Below are 25,810 nucleotides of genomic sequence, written 5' to 3'. Positions count from 1 at the left end.
AAGACTCTAGTTTGACTGTGTTCTATTGGTTGTGCTTCTATAATGTTGAATTCTAATATTGCATGATCACTTCCTCCCAGGGTTCCTATGGCTCCAACACCGTCTATCATTTCATCTCTGTTAGTGAGAATTAGATCCAAGATGGCTAATCCCCTAGTTCCCTTCTCTACTTTTTGGGAGACAAAGTGTCTGCTAGGTTTGCCAGGAACCTGTTTGATCTTCCACTTGGTGCGGAGTTTGTCTCCCAGTTGATGTCAGAGTAGTTAAAGTCCCCCATTACTATTGTGATGTGCTTCCTACATACCTTAGTTAGCTGACTAGCAAAAAGTTCATCTATGTCCTCTGTTTGGTTGGGTGGTCTGTAGTATACACCTATGGCAATGTCATTTCCCCCCCCTTTTATATTGACCCAAATGCATTCAAGACAGTTTTTATCATTGTTGTACTCTATTTCTGTGGAGATGTAGTTATTTCTTATACAGAGAGCAACTCCACCTCCTCTTTTATTTGGTCTGTTTCTTTTAAATAATTTAAATCCCTCTAGCTGTGTGTTCCATGTGTGAGTTTCATCCCACCATGTTTCCGTAATGGCAACAATATCGTATCTGCCCTCATTAACCTGAATTTCTAGTTCACCCTGTTTGCTGTTCATACTCTGTGCATTGGTGTATAAACATTTGAGTCCTTTGTGGGTGGCCCTGTGTTTCCTTTCTACATAACCTGTGTGAAGGGGCTTGCATAACTCAATGAAGCTATGAGCTATGCCGTGAAAGTTATGAAAGCTATGCCATGGAAGTTGGACCATAAGAAAGGCTGAGCGCCAAAGAATGGAGGCCTTTGAACTCTGGTGCTGGAGAAGACTCCTGCGAGTCCCTTGGACTGAAAGGCGTTCAAACCGGTCAGTCCTAAAAGAGATCAACCCCGACTGCTCTTTAGAAGGCCAGATCCTGAAGTTGAAACTCAAGTACTTTGGCCACCTAATGAGAAGGAAGGACTCACTGGAGAAGGGCCTAATGCTGGGAAAGATGGAGGGCAATAGAAGAAGGGGACGACAGAGAATGAGATGGCTGGATGGAGTCACTGAAGCAGGAGGTCTGAGCTTAAATGGACTCCAGAAGATGGTAGAGGACAGGAAGACCTGGAGGAACATTGTCCATGGGGTCGTGATGGGTTGGACACGACTTCGCAATTAACAATAATTCATTAATATGGACGCTTGGCTGAATTCTCCACTGAAACTACTCAAGCCAAGCTTGAGATTAGGACATCTTTCACCTATTTTATGGATCTGGACTGTTGGAGATCAAACATGAAAAAGCTGACCAACTGGGTAGTAGAATACAAATGCCCCTTGACTTACAATCATTTGTTTAGTAACTGTTCAAAGTTATAAGAGCACTGGAAATAAGTTACAACCAATCTTTACACCTAGAACTATTGTCACACAATCAAAATGTGGGTGACAGGGTTCCGGCTGACAAACCCAACCAAGCAAAAACCTTTGAGACATTCCGATCTCTTAATGTAAAACTTTATTGAGTACATTATTTCCGCACTGATCAAAGCAAAACCAGCTCTGGCAAAAACCCACCCAAGCCCTACATAATGAAAGCATAGAATTCTCTCTCCTCCCTCTGGATTAGGTCACAATGCCCAATTAGATGCAGCAATATTGTTATGAGAAAGTATCTCCAGGTCTGGCCAGACACCTGGTAAATGTCCTTGGTTCCCATGGTCCACTTCCTTAATCTTTGAAATCTGCATTCCAATCTGATTCCCTCCCCTCTGAGTTCATTGGCAAGCTGAGAAGCAATAACTGTTGCAGCAGGAAAAAAAACATGCTTCGAAACTTGACATTGGGTGCTTGGCAACCAGTACATATTTCTCATGGTTGCAATGTCCCAGGGATCAGGTGATCACCATTTGTGATCTTTCCAGTCAGCTTTTGACAAGCAAACTCAATGGGGAAAGCTGGAGTTGCTTAACAACCACATTATTCACAACAACTGCAGTTTTTTTTTCTTAATAATCATGGCTAAAAAAATTGTGTAAGACTTAACAATCTTGCTCAACAACAGAAATAATTGTGGTCGAAAGTTGAAATTTATCTGTACAGCAGAATACTTACAAATCGGAATATTCATGCTAAATTACTAGTACAAGGTTAGAGAAATACTAGATAATCTCTCACTGGTCCATTCTCCAAATTTTTGTAAAGTCAAATCCTATTGTACCATTTCATGATGCCCTCTTTTAAAAGTTACGCAGAAAATTAATTGGCTGGTGTATTTTTAGCACAGGAGGAGGCAAAATGCATGGTATTTAAAGTAATGCCTTGAAATTAATCTTCCTACTTTCTGTTTTAGATCTCCTTGATAACTCTTATAGCACCTTTGCTTGGAAAATCAGATGTGAGCTCCATGAAATCTCTCCGTACGTTGCGAGCTTTGCGACCACTAAGAGCCTTGTCTCGATTTGAAGGGATGCGGGTAAGAAGAACAAAAACTGCTGCTTTTTAAGCAACTTCAGAATTATTGCCACAAGCATGAGATGATCAGAGGATCAGAGCAGAGATTTCCCTAAAGTGTAATTAATCTTATAAATGCAGCACACATAAAAAATGAATAGAGACGAGATAATAATAATAATAATAATAATAATAATAATAATAATAATAATAATAATAATAATAATAATAATAATAATATTGGGAGGGATCTTGGAGGTCATCTAGTCCAATCCCCTGCTCAGGCAGGAAACCCTAGACCAGTGATGGCGAACCTTTTAGAGACCAAGTGCCCAAACTGCAACCCAAAACCCACTTATGTATTGTCGGGTGCCGGGTGGGCGTGGCCCATTGGGTGAGCGTGGCTGCGATGATAATGGCAGACTGGGTGGGACTAAAAAATTCAATCAATCAATTCCAACTTTGCGAGATCTTTTTTTTCCCGTGAGAAGTTGAAATTGATTGATTGATTGAACCTTTTTTTTTTTGCACACAGTGGTGGAGGCCTAAAGCGAAAAGGTTTTATAAAATCCAGGTGAAGGCCTAGGACTGGGGCAATGGCGTGTGTGCCCACAGAGAGGGCTCTGAGTGCCGCCTCTGGCACCCGTGCCATAGGTTTGCCACCACGGCCCTATACCATTTCGGACAAATGGCTGTCCAGTCTCTTCTTAAAAACTTCCAATGTAGGAGCATTCACCACTTCTGGAGGCAGGTTGTTCCACTGGTTAATTGTTGGATAGAGCTTTGATCATACCCTTTTTAAGAAGAGATTGGGCAGCCACTTGTCCGGAATCTTATAGTGTCTCCTGCTTGAGCAGGGGGTTGGATTAGAAGACCTCCAAGGTTCCTTCCAGCTCTGTTATTGTGTTCTGTTACTCTGCTGTTCTTTCTATGGCCACGTGTATCCATCCCATAAAGCCTCCAAAGAAAGCCTGGAATAGTATAGGATCTCGAGGGTTGGACTAGAAGACCTCGAAGAACCCTTGCAACTCTGTTATTCTGTTATTTTTGGGTTATGCTCTAGGACCCCCTGCATTAATAGCTTTTGGGTAGATAGGCTTGTTTTTTTAGCATATGTCATCTACAGAGATCATGCAATACTGACACACAACACTAATAAAACACACCATACATACATACGTTTAAGTAGAGCGTCAGCAAATATACTGTATGTATAGCAGATGATTGACATCACAACTTGGAGTAGGGAGTAAAGAACAGCAAGATAGTAACATCTTGGGGTTTATAAAACCTTACCCCTGGATGATTGTTTTTGTATTGTTGTTTGTTATGTTTTATGTGTTTTTTATCGTTAGCCGCCCAGAGTCCTTCGGGAGTGGGGCGGCTTATAAATTTTAAAAATAAAATAAAATAAAATAAAACATGAGAAAACTTCTCAGACAAATTCCCTAATTCACACAAAGATAAGGTGAAGAAGAGGTTTTCTGGTCTCAAAGGTGCTTTTTCAAAAGGCAACTGGACTTCTTTTGTTTTTACTTTGCTTCTCACCCAAGAAGCTTCTCCAGTTCTGAAGAACTAAAATCTTCAGTAAATCCATTTTCTTCCAAGGAGTGATTTTCCTTTATCTTTTCTAGTTTGCTGTTGCTTTTGACATATGTTCCAAGGAGCTGTTTTTGATTACTTAAGTGTTTAATAGTTTGATTCCAAATTGCTAAGAGGGTATGCCTCTGATATATCCCCATATACAGTACTTTCTGTGGAACGCCCCTAACAAATCGCCATGGCATTAACAAGGATGATACAGGTGAATTTTCCATTCTAGATATACTTTGCTGATCCTGCTCCTATATACCATAATAGTTTTATTTACAAATGGGTATAAGCAGTGATGATGAATATGCATACTAAATCCATAACTGAACTTGGAAAGATGTTCAAATCATATTGCATTGCCATAAGTTATTTTTTTCCTACTGCTGATAAAATAGCAATAGCATTTAAACCAGTGGTTCTCAACCTTTTTAATGCCACGACCCCAACCGGTCATAAGTCAAGGACTACTCAACCGGTCGTAAGTTGAGGACTACTCAACTGGTGCAGCATTGTTTGCAGAATGGGACTTTTGATGGGCTCAGCAGGGCAGAGACAGCCTGGACAATTCCTATTGGCTTTTGAAAGCCAATAGAATTAGACTCTATTCAAGAGAGTCTATTCTATTGGCTTTCAAAAGCCAATAGAATAAAAGGGAGTAGCACAGCTAAGGAAAAGGGGGAAAAAAATGGCGGACTGCGTTGTTTGGCGACCCCCGTGAAATGGTCGTTCGAGCCGAAATGGGGACCCGACCCACAGGTTGAGAACCACTGATTTAAACTGATATACCACTTCACAGTGCTTTGTAGCCCTCTCTAAGTGGTTTATAGAGTCAGCCTATTGCCCCCCAAAATCTGGGGTCCTCATTTTACCAACCTTGGAAGGATGGAAGGCTGAGTCAACATTGAGGCGGTGAGAATCGAACTGCTGACAGTCAGCAGTATTTGTCTGCAATACTACATTCTAACCACTGTGCCACCACTGCTCTCTAAAATGCCACAAATAAGCCACAGTAGTCCTCTCTTACTGACCACAATTTGACTGGCAGTTTTGTTGCTAAGTAACATGGTTGGAAATTGAAAAAAAACATCATACTGACCTATAATGGCAGTCCATTGTTAAGTATAATGTCATGTGACCATAACTTGAAACACTGGCTTCTCCAATGACAGGGCTTTAATTGTTAGATGCTGGCATTAAAAATTGGAAATGATGGGACCATTGTAATTGTGCGCTGGTTGCCAAGCACCTCAATTACCATCAAGTCACCATAGGGACACTGTGACAACTGCAACTTCCAGATCTGGTCATAAATCCCATCGTTCAGGACCATTATAACATTGAATAGTCACTGAACAAGTGGTCATTAAATGAGGACTACCTGTATATTTTTCTCTTGCATTAAATAGCTTTCCAGTAAATTATACCATCTGTATAAAAGATGATATCTTATTTCATCAGTGTTTATTCAATGGATAATTTAAACAAACCCCAGAGAAATTTTAAAGCTCATCACGATACCTTAAATCTATTTTATACTTAATTGGGAGCCCTTTGCCTCACAGGTCACCCTGGTTTGATGGATACGAGATTATGTTCATGTATATAATAACTGAGCTAAAGCAATTTAGCCCGAAACAGAGCAGAGAATCAAAGGTGCTAACAGAGATCATGAACTCTGTCAGAATAAATGATGTTGCACATGGAAACTAAAGACTGCAATCCTTAAAGTAATTATTTTAAAGTAGTCCAGACAATGAGGCTACTTCAGAGATGATCCTCTCTATATAATATTTGAGTACAGAAAAGTTAATGTACCCTTTCTGTCAAAGCACTGAAATTAGTTATGGTGCTGAAGTAAGTATTCTGACGTGTGTTTGAACCTGTTGTTCAAATTGAGGCAATCCTCTAACACAGTGGTTCTCAACCTTTTTAATGCCGCGACCCCCAACCGGTCGTAAGTCGAGGACTATTCAATCGGTCAAGAGAGTCTATTCTATTGGCTTTCAAAAGCCAATAGAATAAAAGGGAGTAGCACAGCTAAGGAAAAGGGGGAAAAAATGGCGGACTGTGTTGTTTGGCGACCCCCGTGAAATGGTCGTTTGACCCCAAATGGGGTCCCGACCCACAGGTTGAGAACCACTGCTCTAACACTAGGTGATCTTCCCCCATTCATGGTTTAATCCAGAGTTTTTCAAAAATTGCCAACGTTAAGATGTGGAGACTTCACTGATGCTGGCTGGAGAATTCTGGGAGTTAAAGTCCACACATCTTAAAAGTTGCCAGTGTTGAAAAATACTAGTTTGGTCCTATCAAGAGAAGAATTATATTTACTTAAGGATTACCTGTACTAGACCAGGCCAAGCCCATCAAAGACCTGTATAGGTAGTCCTCAACTTACAACAGTTCATTTAATGACTGTTGAAAGTTATAACGGCACTGGAAAAAGTGATTTTGACTATTTTTTTGCACTTATGACTGTTGCAGCATCCCTGTGGTCACATGATCAAATTTCGGACATGTGGCACTTGACTCATAGTTATGACGGTTGCAGTGTTCTGGGGTCATGTGATCCCCTTTTGTGACCTTCTAACAAGTGAAGTCAATGGGGAAGCCAGATTCACTTAACAACCATGTTACTAATTTAATAACTGCAGTGATTCACTTAATGGCTGTGGCAAGAAAGTTTATAAAACAGAGCAAAACTCACTTAGTAAGACAAATTTTGGGCTCAGTTACGATTGTAAGTCGAGGACTACCTGTATTATGTTTCTCACAGTGGCCAATGCGGCTACTCGCAGACAGGAGAGGTGAAACCCACCCTCCCTCTACTGCTTTAACACACAAACACAAACACAAGTCCTGAGAACTGATTTCCCCAGGGATCTCCTGATCCCATTTAGCTTTTATTTTAAACAAAGGCTGCCAAATCTGGTCCTGACAGGTGATTTCTAAGAGCTCTGGAGCATCCAATAAAGAGAGCAAGCTATCTCTACAACTGTGAACTTTTTACTTTTGTCATTAGGAAGCAACATTCAGACCCATGAGGCAATATACAGAAGTAAAATAGCAACTTAGATAGAACAATGCTAAATCAATGGGTAGATTTCCAAATATGCTAATAGGGAATTCTGCGAGTTGACGTTTACACAGCATAAAATTGCCTAGTCAGGGGTAGGCCATCTTGGCTCTTTTATGACTCGTGGACTTTAACTCCCAGAATTCCTGAGCCAGCATGGCTCAGCTTGGAAACTCTCCCTTTCCCCTCAGCATGGCTGGCTCAGGAATTCTGGGAGGAAGTCCACCAGTCATAAAAGAGCGAAGGTTACCTATCTCTGGCCTAGGCCTAGGCCGCTTTATGACTCGTGGACTTCAACTCCCAGAATTCCTGAGCCAGCATGGCTCAGCTTGGAAACTCTCCCTTTCCCCTCAGCATGGCTGGCTCAGGAATTCTGGGAGTTGAAGTCCACGAGTCATAAAAAAGGCAAGGTGGCCTACCCCTGGCCTAGGTTGAGAAACACTGCAGTACAGATAGTCCTTGACTTATGACCGTAATGGAGCCTGCCCACTACAATAATAAGTTGTGATGGTGATAAAGCCTGTCATCCATGTCACTGATTTGACTTTGTGACCTTTTTTTTTTGGTAGTGGCCATTATGTAAATGCCAATGTTGTTAGGTAAATCCATTGTTTATTGTGAGGTGGTTTTTCACTGAAAACCAGGAGTAAATGTCAGTTTTTGGCAAAAAAAAAAAAAAAGTCACATGACTACGGGATGCTGCAAATAACTGTAAAGGTGGGCCAGTTGCTGAGGGCTGACATGTAATGTGAACATGAGAGGGGGAACCCGGCCACCAGAACTCTGGAACTGGATCAGAACTACCTTTGACTGGGAGGAGGGGGGGAACCTATCATAACTTCAAACAGTTGCTATGCGACCGTTGGCAAAAGTGAAAACAGTTTGGGGATATTACATTTGGAAGGTTCTTAAGAAATTTAATTCAGATTTAGTAGCTGGAGCAGTGAGGTTGTGCAGTCAACCAGAACACACAGGGTTGATTGATTGGAGAGGGCGGGCTGCCATGTGAGGCAACCTTCACTGTGATTGGTTGCTGTGGAGGGGGAAGGGGAGTTTCCCCTTTTTCCCGCCTTTTTTTCCATGTGATCCGTGATTTACCTCATGATGCTCCTGTTTTCCTGACTATCTCGTTTGCTGTAAATATACCTGTAAAACATATTTATTTATATAAAACTATGTTAATGATATCTACATCTTTAAAAGAATGATGAATAGGATTTTTTAAAAGCTGGATTTGAATAACATTTATTTTTTTTAAAAAAATCTTGGTAATAGAGGATTTAGATTTACAGCTACTGCAACTAAAAAATGCATCAATTTTAAAAAAATCAAATTTCCTTCCTTCCTTCCTCCCTCTCTCCCTCCCTTCCTGCCTCCCTCCCTGCCTCCCTGCCTCCCTTCCTGCCTCTCTCCCTCCCTCTCCCTGCCTCCCTGCCTCCCTCTCTCCCTCCCTTCCTCCGCATCACAGGTGGTGGTCAATGCCTTGCTTGGAGCCATTCCTTCCATTATGAATGTGCTGCTTGTCTGCCTGATTTTTTGGCTCATCTTTAGCATTGTTGGAGTCAGCCTATTTGCTGGAAAATTTGGAAAATGCATTAATCGGACCGAAATAAATAGCTTTATCAATGAAAGTATTATTTTTCGGAAGTCAGACTGCAAGAATAAAAACAGTACCGGACAACTGTATTGGACCACGGTTAAAGTGAACTTTGATAACGTTGGCTTAGGCTATTTGGCTCTTCTTCAAGTGGTAGGTTTGAGAATTTGTGTGATTTTTCTTCCTTTTATACACATGCACATAACTACCCCATCCTACCTGACCTCTTGCAGATTTATCCTCCTGTCTCAGCCATAATTTAATTCCATGCCTATTTAACTCGTACTCTGCTTTCCATCATTCATGCAAGTTTTAGAAGTAGATGAGCTGGTCAACCAATAGCACAAAAGTCCTAGAAAGTTTTTCTTCATACATTAATATTCTTGGTGGTGAATCCATCACACCTGGATCCTGCAGCATTCCCAGGTCATGTGATGAAAATTTTGGGAATTGAAGTCCACAAGTCTTAACATTGCAAAGTTGGGACAGTCCTGATCTAACTTAAAAGGTCAGCATCTTCTAGGCTTTGGGCTAGAAGCTAACTAGGTTTAGTTTGGTTAGTATTTAGTTGAGACTCTACCTGGGAATCTCAGAAATATAGATTTGCCTGGGAAATTGAAAAGAATCCTAGAAGGCAACAATAAACTGTTAAGCTTCTCAAGAAAAGTCTATGGATGCAAATTTTTAGAAGACAAACATAATTTATTGAGACCTTATATCTTTTAATTCAAAACCACATTTTATTCAAAATGTTAAAATATGTATGTTTATATATCTGTCTTTTTCTTTTTATCTGCATTTATTTTCTTTTTGTGTATGTGTGTTCAATAGTCTTGCTTTGCTTTTATACTTTTTTCCCCTTTTGGAATTTGTATTTTAATGTTTTGAATAAAAAAATAAAAAATTCTTGGTTAAAAAAAATTAAGAGAAAAAAAAAGCCACACGTGTGATTTTCTCCAAGAGGTCCTGAATGGAGACTAATGCAAACCTTCAGCTCTTTATTATTTGCCTGTTGTCCAACAGCTTCTTTACACTGCATCAATTATTTCATCCTGTTTTTCTTATTTTCTTTTAGGCAACTTTTAAAGGTTGGATGGACATAATGTATGCAGCAGTTGATTCAACAGGAGTAAGTCTTAGACAAATTTATTTACTACTTCTTGTGTTAAATCAACACTTCCCTTCTCTGTCCAATTGGAATATAGGGCATCTTTTATAAGGCACCTTTCAAGGCTAGTTTGGTTAGTGGTTCCGGCACCAGGCTAGAAATGTGACTTTTAGATGGTGACTTTTAGTCTCGCCTTAGGCATGAAAATTGGCTGGATAACTCTGGGCCAATCACCAGGAGACTCTGGGTTCCAGTCCTGCCTTAGGCATGAAAGCTGGCTAGGAGAATTTGGGCCAATCACCAGGAGACAATGAGTTTTAATCCCTCCTTAGGCATGAAAGACACTGAGTGACTTTGGGCCAGTCACTCTTCTTAGCCCAAATAGGAGGAGAAAGAAGTATGTTCATCAGCTTGAGTTATTTATAAAAATAATAAAGATGGGTTATTAAAAAGTAAATTAAATAAAAAAATCTGTTCACAGCCACTGTGAATGTCAGATGAAGTATGAGGCTGTTTCTTGGCTATGTGGAGGACAGTGATATCTAGATGCTTTCTAAAGCTATCTTCACATGTATATACATAACTACCGGTATGTACGGTGAGAAAGAAAATATGTATGTAATTTAGGTAAACCATTCGAAATCTGTGCAATTTACAATTAAATTTCTCACACTGCCAAAACATGTCGCTAACATGCAGACTAAAATAGGGTATGGGAGTTTGTGATACATTGCTATGAGAACCCAGTTAGTTTGTTTTCCCTCAACTTCACCCCATTACAAATATTGCCATATAGACAGTCCAATAACTTCGTGAAGGTCCCTCCAGAGCAGTGGTTCTCAACCTGTGGGTCGGGACCCCATTTGGGGTCGAACGACCATTTCACGGGGGTCACCAAACAACGCAGTCCACCATTTTTTTCCCCTTTTCCTTAGCTGTGCTACTCCCTTTTATTTTATTGGCTTTTGAAAGCCAATAGAATAGACTCTCTTGAATAGAGTCTAATTCTATTGGCTTTCAAAAGCCAATAGGAATTGTCCAGGCTGTTTCTGCCCTGCTGAGCCTGCCAAAAGCCCCATTCTGCAAACGGTGCTGCACCAGTTGAGTAGTCCTCGACTTACGACCGGTTGAGTAGTCCTTGACTTACGACCGGTTAGGGGTCGCGGCATTAAAAAGGTTGAGAACCACTGCTCCAGAGCTTCTTGCATTGTCCACTAGGCACCTATGGCCTATGCTTTCTCTTATCTGACCATTTTCTAGGTAGCATTTCTTAGCCTGATTTCTCAAGATTATTTCCACATCCCATTACAGTTACTGGCAGTGTAGTTGTCAAAGGTTGGAGTTCCACAGCTTCTATGTAAAGGTAAAAATAAACGTTTCCTCTGTCTGGTTGTGTCCGACTCTAGGGGCTGGGTGCTCATCTCCTTTTCCTAGCTGAGGGAGCCAGCGTTGTCCCTGGCCATGTAGACAACATGACTATACGCCAACCACATAGAACATTGTTGCCTTCCCACCAAAGGGGTACCTATTTATCTACTCGCATTTCCAGCTTTTGAACTCTAGATGGGCAGGAGCTGGAGCAATAACAGGAACTCACCCTGTTGTGTGTTGCTCAGGTCTTGATCTGGCCTGTCAGCTTTCCAGCTGCCAAGCTCAGTTTCTTTTACCACTGTGTTGACCAAGAATCAGGAGAAAGCATAGATTGTATATATGTGCAGGTGGCCCCTCTATCTCTGGGTACTTCAGGGCCATGAAAAATCACCAAGGGAACACCCAATGTCCCAAGACATCTGAGAACACCCAGTGACTTTAGGGAAACACCCAAAAGAATATCTTTAGCTATTTCTATTCTTTCTTATCTTATCTATAGCCTTTCCAAGTAAATTCTTTCTCATATAATAATAATAATAAAGTTAGAAGAGACCTTGGAGGTCATCTAGTCCAACCCCCTGCTCAGGCAGGAAACCCTATACCATTTCAGACAGATGGCTGTCCAGTCTCTTCTTAAAAACTTCCAGTGTTGGAGCATTCACCGCTTCTGGAGGCAGGTTGTTCCACTGGTTAATTGTTCTCACTGTCAGGAAGTTTCTCATTAGTTCTACGTTGCTTCTCTCTTTGGTTAGTTTTCATCTGTTGCTTCTTGTCCTGCCTTCAGGCTCTTTGGAAAATAGCTTGACTCCCTCTTCTTTGGGGCAGCCCCTGAGATATTGGAACACTGCTATCATGTCCCCCCTTGTCCTTCTCTTCGTTAAACTAGACATACCCAATTCTAGCAACCGTTCCTTATATGTTTTAGCCTCCAGTCCCCTAATCATCTTTGTTGCTCTTCTCTGTACTCTTTCTAGAGTCTCAACATCTTTTTTACATCGTGGTGACCAAAACTGGATGCAGTATTGCAAGTGTGGCCTTACCAAGGCACTGTAGAGTGGTATTAATACTTCACGTGATCTTGATTCTATCCCTCTGTTAATGCAGCCTAGCACTGTGTTGGCCTTGGTGGGTGGATTGCTTATGTAATCAAAAAGTATAAATATGAGGATTTATTGTCACTCTGGGCTTCCTCTCTTTTAGAGGGGCCCGTTTTTCTTCAGCTGAATAAACACATAAGCTTAAAGGCAACTTCTGATTTCTTGCATTTGTTACCAAGCCACACTTCAGATCCTACATAACATTTTAGGTGAGCCAGCCAGGAGAAGTGCTTGGTCTTAGAAAGGCTCAGGAAAAGGATATGCACCCAGCAGGCTCTGGGATTTCCTGGAGATGCCCCCATTCTTGAATCTTCACTGGGTTTCTAAACAAGGGTTTGAAAAGCCAGAACTTTTTTCGTTGCTTTTTACTTGTTTCCTGCCTGCCTAACCACTGAGCCAGCATATCTCTGTTCCTCAGCTCCGAGTAAGTGCCTTATTCAGCTGCAGGGAACTGCTCCCATCATGCACTGCCTCTCTTCACCATTTTGACTTTTACTCTAAAATATCGGGCCTATGCAGCTTATTTCTTGGGTTTTTGGGGGAGGGGGAGGAGTGTGTATGGGGATCTAGGAATGTCATAGGAGGCAAAATGCAAGCCTTCCAGAACATATCCAAAACACGGTAACCTTCCTATGCAAAACCTATCTGAGATTCAGCGGAGATTGCCATAAACTGGTATAAAACGGAATTGAATTCTAATGTGTTTGGGCAGATAAATTCTTCCTGTTGTTTGAGACACAGAAATTATAAGAAACACAAGTATAGAAACTCCAGCATCATCAATGCAATTCTCAACCTTGGCAACTTTAAGACTTGTGGACTTCAACTCCCAGAATTTGCTGGCTGAGGAATTCTGGGAGTTGAAGTCCACAAGTCTTAAAGTTGCCAAGATTGAGAACCCCTGAATTAGAAGGAGAACTGGAGGAAGGGAGAGATTCTGCTGTTTTTTTCCAAAATGGGGAACTGGATCTCAGTACATCTGCTTCTTCAGTTTCTGTCTTACTAACCAAGTTGAGAGTGATGTGGGAATCCAAGATAAACAAAGTGTTCCTAAAGCCAAACTGGTCCTTTGTTTTTTTCTATCCCATCTTTATTATTTTTACAAATAACTCAAGGACGCAAACATGTTCAAACTACCTTCCTCATCCTATTTTCCACAGTAACAACACTATGAGGTGGGTTGGACTGAGAGAGAAGGACTGGTCCAAAGTTACCCAAATGGTTTTTCATGTCTAAGGCAGAATTACAGTAGATCTCAGCCTCTCCTGGTCATTGAGTGAAAGTCATCTGGGTGGCTTTCATGCCTAAGGTGGGATTAGAACTCTCCTTCTCCTTGTGATTGGTCCAAAATCACCCAGCTGGATTTCATGTCTAAGTTGGAACTAGAATTTAAAATCTCCTGGTGACTGGCTCAAAGTCCCACTGACATTTTTATGCCTAAGACAGAACTAGAACTCAGTAAAGTAATGTCACCTATGAGTTGATCTCCATTCACATGGACACATCTGTGTCTTTTATTTGGTGAAATATGGAAATGATTTGCTATTGCTTTATTTTGGGTTGTTTTCCCAACTCTTTCAGCTTCCTAGATATCACATAGATATGGGATATCACATAGATAGCTGATATCACATAGATATGTATAAAATGTTCAGATGGTTGTAATAAAAGAGCCAATTGAGAGAAGCTTAATGGAAAAGCTGAAAGCTTCAGATAAGCCAAAATAGAAATTCAAGTTATTATGTAGGGCTTGCTAATTTTTTAAAATTAGTTTGACATTGCTAGCCTTCCTTATAGTAATTGAATAATTACATGGTAATTACCCACTTGCAGATTTTCCTCTTCAAACTGAGACTGAATTACTGTCTCACTATAATTTCGGGAGCTTGAATTTTGAATAAAGTTTGTGAGTTGAAAAAGATGCTATTGAAAGAAGCTGTTGTCATCTCGTCTAGTGGAAAATATAAAGCACATCTCGGTTTTTGAAGTGAAGCATTTTGGATTTAATATAAGTTATTCTTGTATTCTACAGGAACAAGGAGATCTAACCAAACTTATTGTGTCTAGTTTCCTGGAACAATAGTAAGGGGGCACAGGTGGTCCTCTACTTACAACTGTAAAATTGAATCTGGAATTGCAGTCATAAGTTGTGTCTGTTATTAGAATAGAATAGAACTGAAAGGGACCTTGGAGGTCTTCTAGTCCACCCTTCCTGAAGCAGGAGAACCTATACCATCTCAGACAAGTGACTGTCTAGTCCAGTGATGGCGAACCTTTTAGAGGCCGAGTGCCCAAACTGCAACCCAAAACCCACTTATTTATCACAAAGTGCCAGGGCCGCATCAGCATTGTGGTGCCCTCGGGGGGGGGGGGCAAGGAGGTGCCTCTGAGTGTCGCCTCTGGTACGGAAAAACCAGGGGCACAAAAATGGGCTACTGTGCTGCAAGGTGCAAAAATGGCTGCTGCCGCGTCGCAGGGTGCAGATACAAGGTGCTGCACCATGCAAGAACGGGGCAGGGCTAGTGAGTATCATGCAGGCACTAGCCCCGCCCCATTTGCAGCGCATGCGTGCTCGCCGCCCCTTGTGCACATGTGTGCATGTAAAATGCTTCCCCTCCCTCTTCTTCCAGTTCACCAATCGACAATGGTTGGTGACCTCTGCTCTACCACCTCTACTCGAGCTTGCTAGTCGGCCGCTTCGCCTCCTTTGTGCTGGGTGGGGCTCCTGCTCTGGACTGCAGTGGTGGCCTGATGCACCTGCTACTGGTGGCGGTGGCACATGTATTAACAGAGAGGGCTCTGAGTGCCAGCTCTGGCACCCCTGCCATAGGTTCGCCACCACTGGTCTAGTCTCTTAAAAACCTCCTGTGATGGAGCACCCACGATTTCTGAAGACAAGCTGTTCCACTGGTTAATTGTCCTCACTATTAGGAATTTATCAAGTGGATCATCATATGACTGACCCAACTTGACAACATTGTTAAGTATATTTGTGGTCATTAAACACCATGGTCGTTAAGTGGACCCATTGTCCTCAATGGGAAGATCTTTGCCAGAAATTGGAACTAAGTGGCAGTTTCCCGCAAAAAAACATAGTAAATTGTGGTCATATGACTGCAGAAATGTGCAGCAAATGTGCAATCACAAGAGCAGGGATGGAGGGCCCAGATGTTGGAATTAAGAATCTGGATGATTGGTATCTTTTGGGGGAGTCCATCATAACTCTGTACAGTGTTAAGCAACCAGTCGTAAGCCGAAGACTATCTGTAAACATTAGATAATAGGAACTGTTGAAGTGTTTGCTTCTCGTTTCTACATGTTTCATAATAATTGTTCTGAGATAATGAGAGACAGCATTCATCTTTATGTAACTGCAACCTGTGGAAAAAATATTAATATCTGTATTGGTTCATATATCGGATTGCACCAAGATATTTTTCTCTAGCAAAACACAGGTCTTGACTAGCTATAAAGAGGATTTAAAAAAAAAAAAAAAAAAACTCAGTCTAAAAGCCACGTCTCTGTCCTTCATTTTTTCCAGGTTGAGCGTCAGCCAAAATGGGAGTACAGCAAATATATGTACATCTACTTTGTGATTTTCATCATCTTTGGCTCTTTTTTCACTCTGAATCTTTTTGTGGGGGTCATTATTGACAATTTTAATCAACAAAAGAAAAAGATAAGTATCCACGTTTCTTGTCTTGCTTTGTGCTCGCTGAATGGGAAAGAGAATTGCAAGAGTTAGGAGGGTGCCACACCTGACTGACCTTCTGTAGGTGGAAGGTATCAAGAACTCAATTTATATTCATTTTTTAATCTTGCTAGCAGAAAGGAACTTAGTTTTTTATATACAGTACATGCAGGTTCTTCCTCCACAGTTTTGCAATAAGTTTTGGAAAATGCTCAGTTTTCTGTGAATATCAGAGGAGAAATTTTTTTCAATTTTATTCTCTTTTGGGGGGGCAGGGATGGGGGAAATGGGAAAATTTCAGTTCTGTTGTAGAGCAGTAAAATTGGGACAGGTATATTAGGAGGCAAACTCTATTGGGATGAAAACATCTTCATGTTTTTAATTCTTAGTTCTCAAAATAGCAAGTCTGGAGCAATGAACAGCTTAACTTTAGGACAACTTAAGGATTTCAATATGGTCAGCAAAGAGTCTTTGATTTGTTTGTAATAATTCAGCATGACTTCAGAAGAAAGATGAGTGATGTTTCAAAAATAGACTGTTGGCTTTGAAACAATGCAAAATGCACTGTCAATAGTATTTGTTGTGTTTTCTCCTTGTACTTTGGTGGACAAGACATCTTTATGACAGAAGAACAAAAGAAGTACTATAATGCTATGAAAAAACTGGGATCAAAGAAGCCTCAAAAGCCTATACCAAGGCCAACGGTAAGAATACCCTCCAAAGGATTACCGTTAGAATATGCTTGCCAAAATGAATAAGGCTGCCCACTTCAAATCAATCTACGTTATCTGAAATGGTATAGGTCAGTGATGGCGAACCTTTTAGAGACTGAGTGCCCAAACTGCAACCCAAAACCCACTTATGCATCGTTGAGTCCCGGGTGGGTGTGGTCAATTGGGTGGGTGTGGCCAATTGGGTGGGTGTGGCTATGGTGGTAACGGCAGACTGGGTGGGACTAAAAAGTTCAATCAATCAATTCCAACTTTGCAAGATCTTTTTTTTCCCCATGAGAAATTGAAATTGACTGAACCTTTTTTTTTTTTGCACATGGTGGCGGAGGCCTAAAACAAAAAGGTTTTATAAAACCCAGCCGAAGGCCTAGGACTGGGGCGACAGCGCGTGTGCCCACAGAGAGGGCTCTGAGTGCCGCCTCTGGCACCTGTGCCAAAGGTTCACCACCACTGGTATAGGTTCTCCTGCTTGAGTAAGGGGTTGGACTAGAAGACCTCCAAAGTCCCTTCCAACTCTCTTATTCTGTTATTGTATTCTATTATACTTATTAGTATAATTATATTATTGTTATTCATATTTAATGGACTGGAGTAGATATATATTTTAAATACTTTTTTAATTAATTATCATTATAAGATAAAAATATAGAAGAAATATAAGTTAGCAAAATAAGAAAAGGAAAGAGAAAGGGGTGAGGAGAGAGAGAAAAAACTAAATTTTTTTTTTGATGCAGTAGATTACAAAGATAGTGCAACCTCGACCTTTTGCTTTACATTTCACAAAATTTTGAAGCCATTTCTATAATCACAAAATCCTAAGCCTCAAAACCTCAAATCCGTGCAGCTCACACAGCATAGACGTTACATGGGCAAACCTAGATGCCCCTGCTGTGAAAGTTAAAGTTTCTGGGTAGTCTTCAAGGACAGCCCCACGTAGAGCGCATTGCAGTAATCTAGATGGGAAGTAAACAATGAATCTTAGGGTTAAGATTATACATTAGAAGTGGCAGAAATTTCCGTACAGACAGGATAATCAAGTTTATCATCAGCAAGCAATTCAGGAGACATTTTTCCAGGGCTGCAGTTAGAGGGATCATTTGCCCTAAGGAAGAGCAGTGGGTTTTTTTTTTTTTTTCTCATAACAGGTAGTCCTCAACAAACAAATTTCATTTAGTGACAGTTCGAAGTTACAACGGCATTTAAAAAAGTAACTTATGATCATTTTTCACATTTACAACTACTGCAGCATCCCCATGGTCATTTGTTCAAAATTCAGATGCGTGGCAACTGGGTCATATTTATAACGGTTGCAGCATGTTGGGGTCACGTGATCCCATTTGTGACCTTCTGACAAGCAAAGTCAGTGGGAAGCCAGATTCACTTAACAACCGTGTGACTAACTTAAGAACTGCAGTGATTCACTTAGCAACTGTGGCAAGAAAGGTCGTAAAATGGGGCAAAACTCACTTAATAAATATCTCTCTTAGCAATAGAAATTTTGGGCTCAATTGTGGTCATAAGTCGGGGACAACCTGTATAGAACTGTCCTTTGTTACACAGATAAGAAAATAACACTAGAAGCACCAAGAGTTTATTTCCTGATTGCATTCATTTGTAACATAAATTATTGGGGGTCGGTTTTGGAAAATAATGAGTACAGCTGTGCTTGCTTTGGAGAGAATATGAAAAAAATGTTTTGGGTGTTGCACAAACCACAGAGGGCCTGTACTATCATTAAAGCATTTTCAGCATGAGCCAAAACAAAAGGTTCAACTGCTTTAAAATTTGCATTGATTTTAATGAGCAGAGTCATTAAAGTGGTCACAACTATTTTTTGTTCTGCGAGACTGAAAAATAAAAGACTATTCTAAGGAAAGGTAGAAAGGTGCTTTGTATGATTTGGGTTTGTGCAAAGTCCAATGCACTTTTTTCCAGATGTATTTCTGGTGTGCACTGCCCTATTCCAAGCTAATCTGTGGGGTCCTTGGTGCTCTCTGAGCTTGGTTGTTTTCCTGAAGACGTTACATTACCTAATTAGGTAACATCATCAAATATCTGCAAGCAAACAACCCAACTCAGAGAGCACCACAGAGCCCACAGTTGTCTTCTTCTTCTTCTTCTTCTTCTTCTTCTTCTTCTTCTTCTTCTTCTTCTTCTTCTTCTTCTTCTTCTTCTTCTTCTTCTTCTTCTTCTTCTTCTTCTTCTTCTTCTTCCTTCTTCTTCTTCTCCTCCTCCTCCTCCTCCTCCTCCTCCTCCTCCTCTCTCTCTTCTTCTTCTTCTTCTTCTTCTTCTTCTTCTTCTTCTTCTTCTTCTTCTTCTTCTTCTTCTTCTTCTTCTCCTCCTCCTCCTCCTCCTCCTCCTCCTCCTCCTCCTCTCCTCCTCCTTGTCCTTGTCCTCCTCCTCCTTCTCCTCCTCTCTGCAAAACCCCACTCCCTTCTACCACTGATGATATTGGGTCATAACATGTCTGTAAAAAACCCAACCCAAACTCAGAGAGCACCAAGGCCTCCACAGTTCAACCCCTGAGCTTCAGAGATTCTCTTCTGTTGATAATACATTAAATTCTGAGCAAGGTTGCTTCTCTTCTTCTTCCCCTTGCTTCTAGAACAAGTACCAAGGCTTCCTTTTTGATATTGTGACTCACCAAGTGTTCGATATTGCCATCATGACTCTCATCTGCCTTAATATGGTCACAATGATGGTGGAGGCGGACGACCAGTCTCAGGAGAAGATCTATGTGCTGAACAAGATTAACATCCTCTTTATCACTCTGTTCACAACTGAGTGTGTCATGAAGCTGGTGGCCTTGAGACATTACTATTTTATCAATGGATGGAATATTTTTGATCTGGTGGTTGTGATCATGTCAATTGTAGGTAGGTTGATCTTACTGGTTATTATTATTATTATTGGCAACGCCAGCTAGAATGCTAAACGTGGTAGAATGGCGGCGCGCTGCATCGGCTGTCGAAGATGAAAAGTTTTGGGAGAGATATTAAGGGATATGGGCCACATGATCAGGAAGGTTTTGATGTGTTTGAGAAACGTGGTGGAACTAAGGTAACATACGACCGACAATCTTTGCTGGCATGGCAAGTTTCTAGCTGTTTCGGAACTGTTGGTGAGACCGTTAAAAGTCGTTGGCGCTGTTTGAAATTGTTCTGCCAGCAGCAAGATCTGACTGCTGGCCCAGCGATGGATTCTATTGCAAATCAGGGCCGTTTCCAAAGGAGGCAGAGGAGGAGAGGTCCCGGGGCTTATGAGGCGAAGGAGGTGAGGTGGCGCAGCAGTTAGAGTGCAGTACTGCAGGCCACTTTAGCTGACTGTGTTCAGCAGGTCAGCGGTTCAAATCTCACCGGCTCAAGGTTGACTCAGCCGTCCATCCTTTCGGGGTAGGTAAAATGAGGACCCAGACTGTTGGGGGCAATGTAAATATATATATATATATATACATTGCTTACTGGTGTACACCGCTTAGAGAGTGCTTGCACTTAAAGCGGTATATAAGTCTCACAAACAAACAAACAAACAAACTGGATGAGGCTGTTGGCAGGCCCAGAGGATGGGAGAGAGGCTTTTGGAGGAGTTGGGGGCAGTGGCAGCGTGCTCCAGGGGCAAAAAGAAGCAAGGCCTCTTTAAGGAAAAGGTGGAACAGTCAGGATCAAAAAAAGGAAAGGAGGTGAGGTTGTTGTGCAGGAATACAAGCTAATTTGAGGCCTAATCCACATGGAGCTCCGGTTCCATCTGTCCTGTTTGCCATCGTTCGCTCCCTAGAGACTAAATGGACGATCTGAAACTTGAGCTGGCCACGAACAAGGAGTATATATCGGAGGTGGTGACTCTTTGAGAGCTGTATGCAACAAAATTTCATTTTGATGTATGCTGATTGGTGTACATTCAAAGTGACAATAAAGTTATTATCAATATCAATAAAGTCAAGCACTAAAACCTTTGAAGTCCCCTGCTAAATTGTGCCTATTGAAATCAGGGGTGTCAAGAGTTAAAGAAACACCTCTATTGCACCTCTATTGCAGCTCTTCACTGGATACCATAAGCCATATACCTACAAAGGCATTTTGATGTCCACTTCTCTCCAAAAGAGACAGGAGACAGTAGCACTTGGTGTTGTGGTCCAAACCCTGCAAAGACTTCTCCAAAGATCCAAAGATGTCCCCAACACTTAGTCAAAGGAAGCAGATGAGGCTCCCCATTAGTGGTAGAACTGGATGACTTTCTATACCAGGGGTCTTCAAACTTGGCCCTTTAATGACTCATGGTCTTCAGCTCCCAGAATTCCTCAGCCAGCATGTCTGGCTGAGGAATTCTGGGAGTTGAAGTCCATGAATCATAAAAGGGCTGAGTTTGAAGAGCCCTGTTTTATGGGATCAGATGCGGTTTTGGTCTTGTTAGTATTTGCACAAGAGACTTCTCAGTGTTGTAGGTTACACTAGAAATAGATAGATGGTAGATATATATATATAGATAGATAGATAGATAGATAGATAGATAGATAGATAGATAGATAGATAGATAGATAGATAGATAGATAGATATAGATAAAAAATCTCTGAGAGAGAAAGAGAGAGAGAGAGAGATGTAGGAAGAGAGGGAGGAAGAGACAGAGACAGGAATAGAGAGAAAGAGAGAGAGATTCTGGAGGAAACTAGTAGCAAATTATTTATATTGCTTCAAAGAAACTACGTGGATTTGTGCATGAAGTGACTGGCATCAAGCTTGACTTAATTTATATGATTTACGTAATAATTCTAGAAAGACTATGGGCGGCTCACAACAATATCAAGAGAATAAAATACATTATGAATAAGAAGAGAAAAAGAGATGCTAATTAGAGGACAAGTATAGAGAACAAAATGGCCAATCAGGGAACGCAGTCTGTAAAGACACACGTTTGTTTTAGCCGGGAGGGAGAATTGAAAGACTGAAGGAGACGTTGCCCTGAGCAGATCAGGGCTCCAGTGATGCCAAGAAATTTTGGCCAGAGGCCCTGGAAGGAAGAGAGCAGCCAAGAAGGTAGAGAATCATGGTCCTCCTTCACGGCGGCGGAGGGGGGGGGGGAAGCAATGTATCATTCAGACCCACATGCGTTGTGTGACCTGTCAGGGGTTGTGTTCTCTGAGAGGACCAGGGATGATTATCTTACCAAGGGACTTTAAAAGTGCACAATTTTAGCAGTACAGATTCATTAGACATCATGTAGCTTTTAAGGAAAATTGCTTTGCTTTTAAAAGTTGTATTTCTAAAGTATCCAGGTGTTTTTGATATCTTTATCAACATTTCCATGGAAACACCATGGAGAGCTTCCTTCCTTCCTTCCTTCTTTCCTTCCTTCCTTCCTTCCTTCCTTCCTTCCTTCCTTCTTTCCTTCCTTCCTTCCTTCTCTCTCTTTCTTTCTCGCTTTCTCTCTTTCTTTCTTTCTTTCTTTTTTTTTCTCTCTCTCTCTCTCTCTCTTTCTTTCTTTCTCTTTCTTTGTCTCTTTTTCTTTCTCTCTCTCTTTCTCTCTCCTCTTTCTTTCTCCTCTCTCTCTCTTTCTCTTTCTTTCCTTCTCTCTCTTCTTTCTTTCTCTCTCTCTTTCTCTCTCTCTTTCTTTCCTTCTCTCCTTTCTTTCTTTCTTTCTTTCTTTTTTTTCTCTCTCCCTTTCTCTCTCTTTTTCTTTCTCTCTCATTTTCTTTCTCTCTTTTTCTTTCCTTCTCTCACCCCTTTCTTTCGTTCTGTCTTTGTCTTTCTTTCTTTCTCTCTCTCTCTCTTTCTTTCTCTCTTTCTCTTTCTTTGTCTCTTTTTACTTCTCTCTCTTTCTCTCTCTCCTCTTTCTTTCTCCTCTCTCTCTTTCTCTTTCTTTCCTTCTCTCTTCTTTCTTTCTTTCTTTCTCTCTCTCTCTCTCTCTCTCTCTCCTTCCTTCCTTCCTTCCTTCCTTCCTTCCTTCCTTCCTTCCTTCCTTCCTTCCTTCTTTTCCTAAGTCAATACACCCAGTGAAGAAGAATTTGATCCCTTCTGTCTCCCTTTCAGGTAACGTACTGTCTGGGATTGTCGTCTCTTTCTCGCCCACGCTTTTCCGGGTGATCCGTTTAGTACGGATAGGACGAATCCTTCGGCTTATTCGATCTGCTCGAGGAATCCGGACCCTCCTTTTTGCCCTGATGATGTCTCTCCCTGCTCTGTTCAACATTGGCCTCCTGCTTTTTCTGGTGATGTTCATTTACGCCATTTTTGGCATGGCCAACTTCGCGTATGTTGTCAGAGAAGCTGGGATTGATGACCTGTTTAACTTTGAAACCTTTGGGAACAGCATGCTCTGCCTCTTCCAGATCACGACCTCTGCTGGCTGGGATGGGCTCCTCAGCCCCATTTTGAACACCGGGCCGCCATTTTGTAACCCAAAGCTCAACGTTCCTTCGACGTCTTCTAAAGGAGATTGTGGAAACCCTGCCATGGGGATCATCTTCTTCGTGACTTACATCATTATATCTTTCCTCATTGTGGTGAACATGTACATCGCTATCATTCTGGAGAACTTCAACGTGGCCACAGAAGAAAGCACTGAGCCTTTAGGGGACGATGACTTTGAAATGTTTTACGAGGTATGGGAGAAGTTTGACCCCAAGGCAACCCAGTTCATTTCATATTCTGAGCTGTCTGACTTTGCACACGCCTTAGTGGATCCCTTGCGCATCCCTAAGCCAAACAGCCTTGAGTTGATCGCAATGGATCTGCCCATGGTCAGTGGAGACAGAATCCATTGCTTGGACATTCTCTTTGCTTTCACCAAAAGGGTTCTGGGGGACTCTGGACAGATGGACATACTCAAGCAACAGATGGAGGAAAAGTTCATGGCTGCTAACCCATCCAGGGCTTCCCACGAACCAATCACCACCACCCTCCGACGTAAATATGAGGACGCTTCAGCTATCATAATCCAGAAAGCCTTTCGAAGTCATTTGCTTCAACGTTCCCTGAAGCAAGCCTCCTTCTTACACCGTCACCAAAACTCTGATGGTGACATCCTGGAAAAGGGAGGCCTCGTTGCCCTTTTGATGAATGAAACTTATATCCGACACCTGGAAGAGTCTCAAACACCATCCTTGGAGTCTATCCCTCCCTCTTACCATAGTGTGGCAGGAGACCAGGAGGGTGATGGTGAAGACCACGAGGGAGGGAGTGAACAGAAAACTGCAGACTCTTCTAAGAGTGACAGGCTTAGAGTGGGTCAGTTGTTTCCTGACAAAGACAAGAAATCCAATGTTTAAAGAAGGACCCCTGAGCATAGTATTAAAATTAAGATAAGGTGGAACACATACTGAGAAGAACTCTTAGTTATCTTAGTTATCTAAGAGTTGTTTATCTAACATTAAAACATTTAATATTTTTGACCATATTAGGTTTCTTGAAGTATGAGAGCAAGATGTTACAAACCGTATTTCTAATTGATCTATCGGGAATCTGGTGGTCAAACTGAGATTATAATTTCCTGGCTACCACTGAACTAAAATTCAGCTTTTTAGTTCAGTTCAGCATGGATCAGGCTGGCAATCATAGAACTTTCTCAAATGTTTTAATTTCTGATCAGCTTCCGACTCATAGTTATGACTCTCTGGAACCCCTAACCAAGGAACAGTTCTGATACAGAAAGACACAAGCTATGACTATCATAACCACCTTTGGACACCTGAGTTCTACACAGTTTTGAATGTATAGTTCCCCATACTTTTTTTGTCTCCGTGAAAAAAAAAATCTCTACGCCAAGTCTTTTGACAACAAGAAAACTTCTCAATTCTCAGTGTTCTTCTTTTGCATCTATTTCTGGTAACTATGTGGTAAGATGGACGTCTAATGAATTCTGCCAATAAAATAAATAAATTTGGGAAAAGGCACACTTATGAAAGAGAAATCTCCAGGAAGACAACCAAAGTCAGCCAGATTACTGCCCTGGAAGGCTTTTATCTCAGAATGAGTCTAAAAGAGTAATCTTTTGAACTGAAATGAAATAATTTTGAATGGAGTCAGCAAAGGACAGACAGACTTGCCATTAACAGACCCTCATTTACTGGTTATACAACACTGCAGCCTAATTGTTGATTTAAAATTGATATGTAAAATGCTGTCATTATTATTGCTGCTCTGATCATTTTCATTTTATATGGGTAATAAAATGTAACGGCTCTTTACAGAACAGCAAATATCAATCAATGATAATTAACTTCCCCAGGCACATTTTAATTTTAGTGTTTTCCTTTTATGACCAATATAGATTGCATGGTTTTACTGACAGGATACTTCTACTGAAGTATGACAAATGTCATAAATGACAAATATCCAGGCTAATATGGCAAACATATGTTAAATCATCATGGCATGTATATCAAGTATTGTAGCCATGTTAGTGCCATTGCTATGAAACAATAAATATACCAACAATCAAACTTGTATTGTGTAGCCAAAACTCACTCTCCAGAAACATTTTGTAGCAGTCAATACCTTTTTTTAAACTCAATATTTTAATACTATTTTAATTATCTTTGATAGCTAAGCAGGTTTTATCTTGCATTGACAGTCTTCGACTTAATGACCACAGTTGGGGGGCAGAATTTCTGTTGCTAAGCAAGGCAGCCGTTAAGTGAATCACACCTGATTTTATGACCTTTTTGCCATGAACCATGCTATCTTTCAACAAATCCCAGTTGGGAAGTTCGAAAATGGCGATCACCTGAGACCCTTGGACGGTGCATATATTGTTTATTTTCAATAGAAGAGAATTTCTTTAGTTTACAGTTGAACGGTGCAGTTCTTGGTGCTCTCTGAGATCAGTTGTCTATTTGTAGACATTTCATTTCCCAGCTAGGTAGCATCATCAGGAAACTGATAAGAATCTAACTAAGCAAAGAATCAAGCTTTGAGAGCGCCAAACACTCCACAGTTACTTTATTTTATCTGGTTTGTGAACAGTTGGGAAATGGAGAGAGAAAGAGAAAAAAAATATGTTGAATCACTTACAGATTGTTGGAATGGAAGGTTTTTTTGATCTCTGGAGCCTTGACTGACTTTTCTGTTCAGCAACAGTTCAGAA

General features: G+C 41.1%; 1 protein-coding gene across 1 annotated transcript in view; it reads left to right on the top strand.

Annotated features, from left to right (window-relative positions):
* LOC120299490 (sodium channel protein type 5 subunit alpha-like) overlaps positions 1–25,088 on the top strand; it is a 96,194-nt gene extending 71,106 nt beyond the window's left edge. The window contains exons 23-29 of the mRNA XM_039324341.1: positions 2,367–2,489; positions 8,605–8,886; positions 9,809–9,862; positions 15,851–15,988; positions 16,600–16,704; positions 19,337–19,607; positions 22,756–25,088. Coding sequence (XP_039180275.1) covers positions 2,367–2,489; positions 8,605–8,886; positions 9,809–9,862; positions 15,851–15,988; positions 16,600–16,704; positions 19,337–19,607; positions 22,756–23,993 — 2,211 coding nt within the window. The 3' untranslated portion in view covers positions 23,994–25,088. The remainder of the gene's footprint in view (positions 1–2,366; positions 2,490–8,604; positions 8,887–9,808; positions 9,863–15,850; positions 15,989–16,599; positions 16,705–19,336; positions 19,608–22,755) is intronic.
* Positions 25,089–25,810: the final 722 nt, after the last annotated feature.

Source organism: Crotalus tigris, unplaced genomic scaffold, assembly GCF_016545835.1.
Source record: "Crotalus tigris isolate CLP2741 ecotype Arizona unplaced genomic scaffold, ASM1654583v1 scf7180000024297.1652928, whole genome shotgun sequence".
Classification (NCBI taxonomy): Eukaryota; Metazoa; Chordata; class Lepidosauria; order Squamata; family Viperidae; genus Crotalus; species Crotalus tigris.
This window is presented reverse-complemented; position numbering and strand designations above follow the sequence as displayed.